Source organism: Hevea brasiliensis, chromosome 1, assembly GCF_030052815.1.
Source record: "Hevea brasiliensis isolate MT/VB/25A 57/8 chromosome 1, ASM3005281v1, whole genome shotgun sequence".
Lineage (NCBI taxonomy): Eukaryota > Viridiplantae > Streptophyta > Magnoliopsida > Malpighiales > Euphorbiaceae > Hevea > Hevea brasiliensis.
The window spans coordinates 10,088,497-10,093,636 of NC_079493.1; the positions used below are offsets into that span (position 1 = coordinate 10,088,497).

General features: G+C 26.0%; 1 protein-coding gene across 1 annotated transcript; it reads right to left on the bottom strand.

Moving 5' to 3' along the window:
• Nucleotides 1-319: 319 nt before the first annotated feature.
• LOC110673921 (xyloglucan endotransglucosylase protein 7) lies at nt 320-1,804 on the bottom strand. Its single transcript, XM_058143919.1, has 3 exons — nt 1,432-1,804; nt 1,064-1,257; nt 320-810 (listed from the first exon to the last, which is right to left on the bottom strand). The coding sequence occupies exons 1-3, from the start codon at nt 1,726-1,728 to the stop codon at nt 423-425; spliced, it is 879 nt and encodes a 292-aa protein (XP_057999902.1). The 5' UTR covers nt 1,729-1,804; the 3' UTR covers nt 320-422.
• Nucleotides 1,805-5,140: the final 3,336 nt, after the last annotated feature.

Below are 5,140 nucleotides of genomic sequence, written 5' to 3' on the forward strand. Positions count from 1 at the left end.
ACCATTAAAATTATAAAATATTATATTATTCTTATTCATATGAAGAAAAATAATTAATAATTATTTGAGAAATGAAATTTTAATTTAATTTTAATAGACATATAATTATTTGAAATTTTAATACAAATTTAAATTGTATTTAATATATTAAAAATTTAATCGTTAATAAAATTTTACAATAAGATTTGAAAATAAAAAAAATAAAAAAAATTAAATTATGTTTTTAAAACAAAGTAATTGCTTGTTTTAGTTTAATTCTGAGTCCAAATTGGAACTTGTCCGGATCTAAATATAAACTCTAAAAACAAATCTCCTCATCTGTCATCGAAAGAACATTTTATTTCTGTATAATCTTACTGAAATTTTATTGGTTGCATTATTAGAACAAACAATACAAAAGAATAGAGCATCTCCTTTCACATTCAAGCTAGTGAGCACTCAGGAGGGAGTCCTTCAGGGAATCTCTTTGTATCAGTGCAATAGTTGTAAATCATGTAATTTTGTTGGACCCATTTGATTCTTGCTTGCCCTATGGTGTCCAAAGATTCTGTAAGCCAAGAATTATTTGAGGAATTGGAGGAGCAAGAGGAAGATCCAGAGGACCAAATGCAAGCCTGAGCATTGAAGTTCCTATAGGAAGCTGTGAAAGGTGCTTGGCTCCAATCTGTCTTCACAAGCCCACCCCTTGTGGCCCAATCATCAGCATTCCATAGGCTAGAATATATCCACATTGGTTGGCTCTTTGGAAATGGAATGCCATTTGATTCCAAGTTCTTGAACTCTCTAATGGGAGTCCCATCCACGAAGAAACTTTCAAATCAAAAATAAAAAGAAAATATGCGTTAAAAATACTAAATTCTGATACCATGCTAATGTATTTTCAAAAAAATTTATCTAAATTTAATCTATAATAAATCCAAAACACAAATATAAGTCTTTGGATTCACAATAAATCAAATTTAGATAAGAATTTCTTTCATTTTCAAAACTATGAGCTATTGAATTCAAATATCAGTTGATACCAAATCAATACAATAGCAAAAACAAGAGAGAGATGTCTTACATGATGCTTTGAGGGTTCCAAAGAATGGAGTAGGTGTGGAAGTCTTTGGTGGGATCAAACCAGAGATAGAATTGTTGTTCTCTGTTCCCTTTTCCTTGGGTGAATACGTTCGTATGGAGGATATAGGGATCTCCACTAAGGTTACCAAGGAATTCGAAGTCTATTTCATCATGGGCTGACCCCAGGGAAGATAGCTGAACCATTCAAAAGCAAATAACAAACTTATAAAAGAATATCATAACCAATAAATTTTAGTTTAGTGGTATTAGAGTCGTTTTTCGCATTCTGCATGTCAAATTTTGCCTTTGATAATAGATTTGTACTAGATGGACAGAGGAGAGAGACGTAAGCTAGAGAGATAAACTCACATAGTAAGCAGTGACGGTTCCAGCAGAGTTTCCAGGAACTAGCTTTAGCTGCATATCAATTTTACCAAACAAGTATTGGTTCTTTGATCTAAACCCTGAACCAGAAGTTTTGTCAAGAGAGAGGGTGAGAAGTTGGCCATTTTCAAGAATCTTTGCTCTACCATCACCCCAGGTGATGTCAAAATCTTGATTGAAGTTACCAGCCAAACCCACCACTAAATAACTCATTGCAAGCAATCCCACAAGCGTATTTAGCCTTGTTGAGGGAAAACTTGGGGAAGGGGAAGGAGAAGTCATGACTTTGTTGGAGAAAAATGGACAGTTTGAAAGGTAGAGGGAGGAAAGGAAGAGCTGTCAATGATATATGTGCATGGAAATGATAAAAGGCTTATATATATACATGGGTGTAGTGGTCGATATGGGGGCTAGCTTAGACACAGTAATGAGAGAGAAAGAGTGGTTGGGAATCATAATTTTTTCTTTTCAAAGGTCATTGATTAGATTAATAATATTACATATTTTTCTTGTTTAAACATTATTTACCATAAATAAAAGATATTATAGATTCAAAACATAAATATATTAAGTCAATGATAAATCAGATAATAAAAATTTTCTCAAATATCTAATATCTATAAATAATATTTTAAAATCATTTAAAAAAAAAACTTAATATATTTATAATTAGATCTGGCCATGCCCAATTAAAATTGTTTCAATCGATTTGCACTGATTCTCGTTAGAAATGATTTCGGTTCATAATGACTTCTTTTCGAAATGGTTTCTATTAATAATCTAATAATTAAGGGTGTGTCTCTTTATGCCAAAAAAGTTTAAAAAATTCTAATTATAATAATTTTGAAAATATTAGACAAATAGTAATTTATTTTTATATTATGAGACAGAGTATACATTATTGAAGTATTAGCAGATTGCATGTATTAGAAAATTAATGGTAGAGTTGTTAAGAAAATATGGATGACAGAGAGAGAGAGAGAGAGAGAGAGAGAGAGAGAGATTGTGGGTTGAGGAAGGCTGTGGTTGGGAGACCTGACAGCTAATTACATAGATTAGGACTGCGTGTTTTGGCCAATTGATTTGAAGTTAGAATCATACGAGTTTTATATGCGCATACGCGTTTAGTTTTTATGATAAAATTGTAATTATAATAATAATAATAATAATAATAATAATAATAATAATAATAATAATAATTATTATTATTATTATTATTATTATTATTATTATTATTATATAAAAATGAGGTTAATAATTTTTAAAGTAAATATTTATTATGAAATTATATATAATTAAAATAATAAATATATTAATTTTACATCAATTTTACAAAAAATATTTAATTTTAAAATTATTAAAATTATTACGATGCTAAGATTGTATTTGATAACAGTTTTACGATAATATTTAATATTTTAAATTAATTAAAATATTATTCCTCTTACTGTTACTCTTATAATCTTTTTTTTTTAACAATTTATTTTAACTGAAACTAAAGATCTCAAACTACTCTAATATCATTAAATTAAAATTTATTAATTTTTCCTCATAACTTTTAAGGTAATTTTTATAATTTTTATTAATAAAAGGATTATACAATTATTTTTTTATTTAATAACTAATTTAATAATTATTTTTACTAAAAATAAATACTTTAAACCACTATATATATTAAAAACTAATAACTAAAATGATGAATTACTATTAAAATAATTAGTATTATTGAACAGGCCAAAATTCATAAAAATTTTGGATCCTTACCAGTGCCACAGCTGTCTTTTGTTGTTTTGCCCATTATTTGGATTCTACACATTCAACCAACTCATAAAGCTCTTTACTATTTATCTTGTTCAGGTTAACGGGTCAGACTTTTTTTTTTTTTTTAATAGATAACACATATACAGACATACAGATCAGTGATAAAAATAAATTATTATTAAAATTATAATAATTTTAATAAAATTATTATTTTTATATGGCCCACACATATTTTATATTCAATATAAAATTTCGAAAGACTTACTTTTTTAAATCTATTAATAAAACATGAAAACTCAACAAATATATATATATATATATATATATATATATATATATATATATATATATATATATATATATATAAAGTAAGCGTTGGAGAACAAATATTACAGATTCAATGGCAGAAGGAATATTAATTTCTAGAGACAGAACATATAAAAAGTTAAAACTTTTAAATTTGTTTGAACTTTTCTAAAGAGAAATTTCAAAACGCATTAGTTGGTAAGTATATATCGATATTGAGAGATGGCTGAAACTTGGTAAGCACCAGCTTTGCACGAAAGCTACATTTGACTCCATTCCAATTTCAATTCCATATGTTCCTTGAATTTTTTGTCACTTCTGATTCTTTTCATACATCTTCACACCTAATATTTATCTCTCTATAACCAATATTAGGTTCTCTATTTTATGAGGACAGCAACTTTTTTTTTTAAGAAATTAAAGAATAAAGTTTTCATATTTTTTACAATAATTCTCTTGATTTGAAGGGTCAAATTTAGAGGGTGTTTGTCTTAACTTATGAAAATCAGTTTATAAGTATTTAAAATTTTATATAATTACATGTTTGATTAAATTATTTATAAGTGACTGATAAATAGTTAGTGTGTTTAGTTAAAAATAACTTATAAATACATTTATTATTAAGGTGCATCTAATATAAACTTAAGCTCATATAAGAACAAGTTTAATCATAATTAGATTAGATATTTGTCTTGAGATCTAAGCAAAACTAATTAAAGTATATATATGTATGTATATATATATATATATATATATATATATATATATATATATAGAGAGAGAGAGAGAGAGAGAGAGAGAGAGAGAGAGAGAGAGAGAGTATACAAATCTATATGCAAAAATTTAATTTAACGGTGAATAAATTCATTTTTATATGAGTTTGAGTTCTCTATAACCACACTCTTTTTATTAAAACGACTAAAAATGATATTTATGATAAAATTTTAAAAAATAAAATAAGGATAATATAGTAAAATACTTAGTCAAACTAACCTATAAACATCAAAATGAAAAATTGGATCCCTCAACTTATTTTTTTTTTAGCTTATAAGCTCAACTTATAAGCTTAAAAATAATTATAAACAAACAGGTTAGTTTATTTTTAGAGTTTATAAGATAAGATAAACACTCTTTTAAACTAATTAATTTATAGAAAGAATGCTTCATTTAGAGTTGATTTACCATTACTTAACTCCATGAGCTTTTTATAATTTCGATTTGATAACCATCAAATTTTGATTACTACTTAAATAACAAATCGTTGCATCTAATAACTCTATAATTTGGAGATAAAACTTATCCTCACAAAAGAGCAGATAAAATGATTTTTGTAAAAGAGAAATTAAAAAAATTCAAAATTTATTAATAAGAATAAATATATATATCCGTTTTAAAAAGAATTATGAATGTGAAAATTCACTACAGCAAAATTTAAAAAACATCGATTACAATTATCAACTATAAAAATATAAATAGAAATTACTGACTAAATAGGTAAGCCAATAAAATAAAAATGCAAAATAATTTTTACTAACTAAATTACGACTGTTTACTGACTAAACATTATCGACTATGATTTTTACTATGTAAAATTAGCGCTGAAAACACATGGCAAAGTAAGCAACGG

What these genes read in the sequence shown, in the direction of transcription:
- LOC110673921 (XM_058143919.1), bottom strand. Translation starts at nt 1,728, where the DNA reads ATGACTTCTCCTTCCCCTTCCCCAAGTTTTCCCTCAACAAGGCTAAAT. An exon ending in GAACCGTCACTGCTTACTAT is followed by an intron (nt 1,258 to 1,431) that starts GTGAGTTTATCT and finishes TGAATGGTTCAG; the next exon opens with CTATCTTCCCTGGGGTCAGC. An exon ending in TGGAACCCTCAAAGCATCAT is followed by an intron (nt 811 to 1,063) that starts GTAAGACATCTC and finishes TTGATTTGAAAG; the next exon opens with TTTCTTCGTGGATGGGACTC.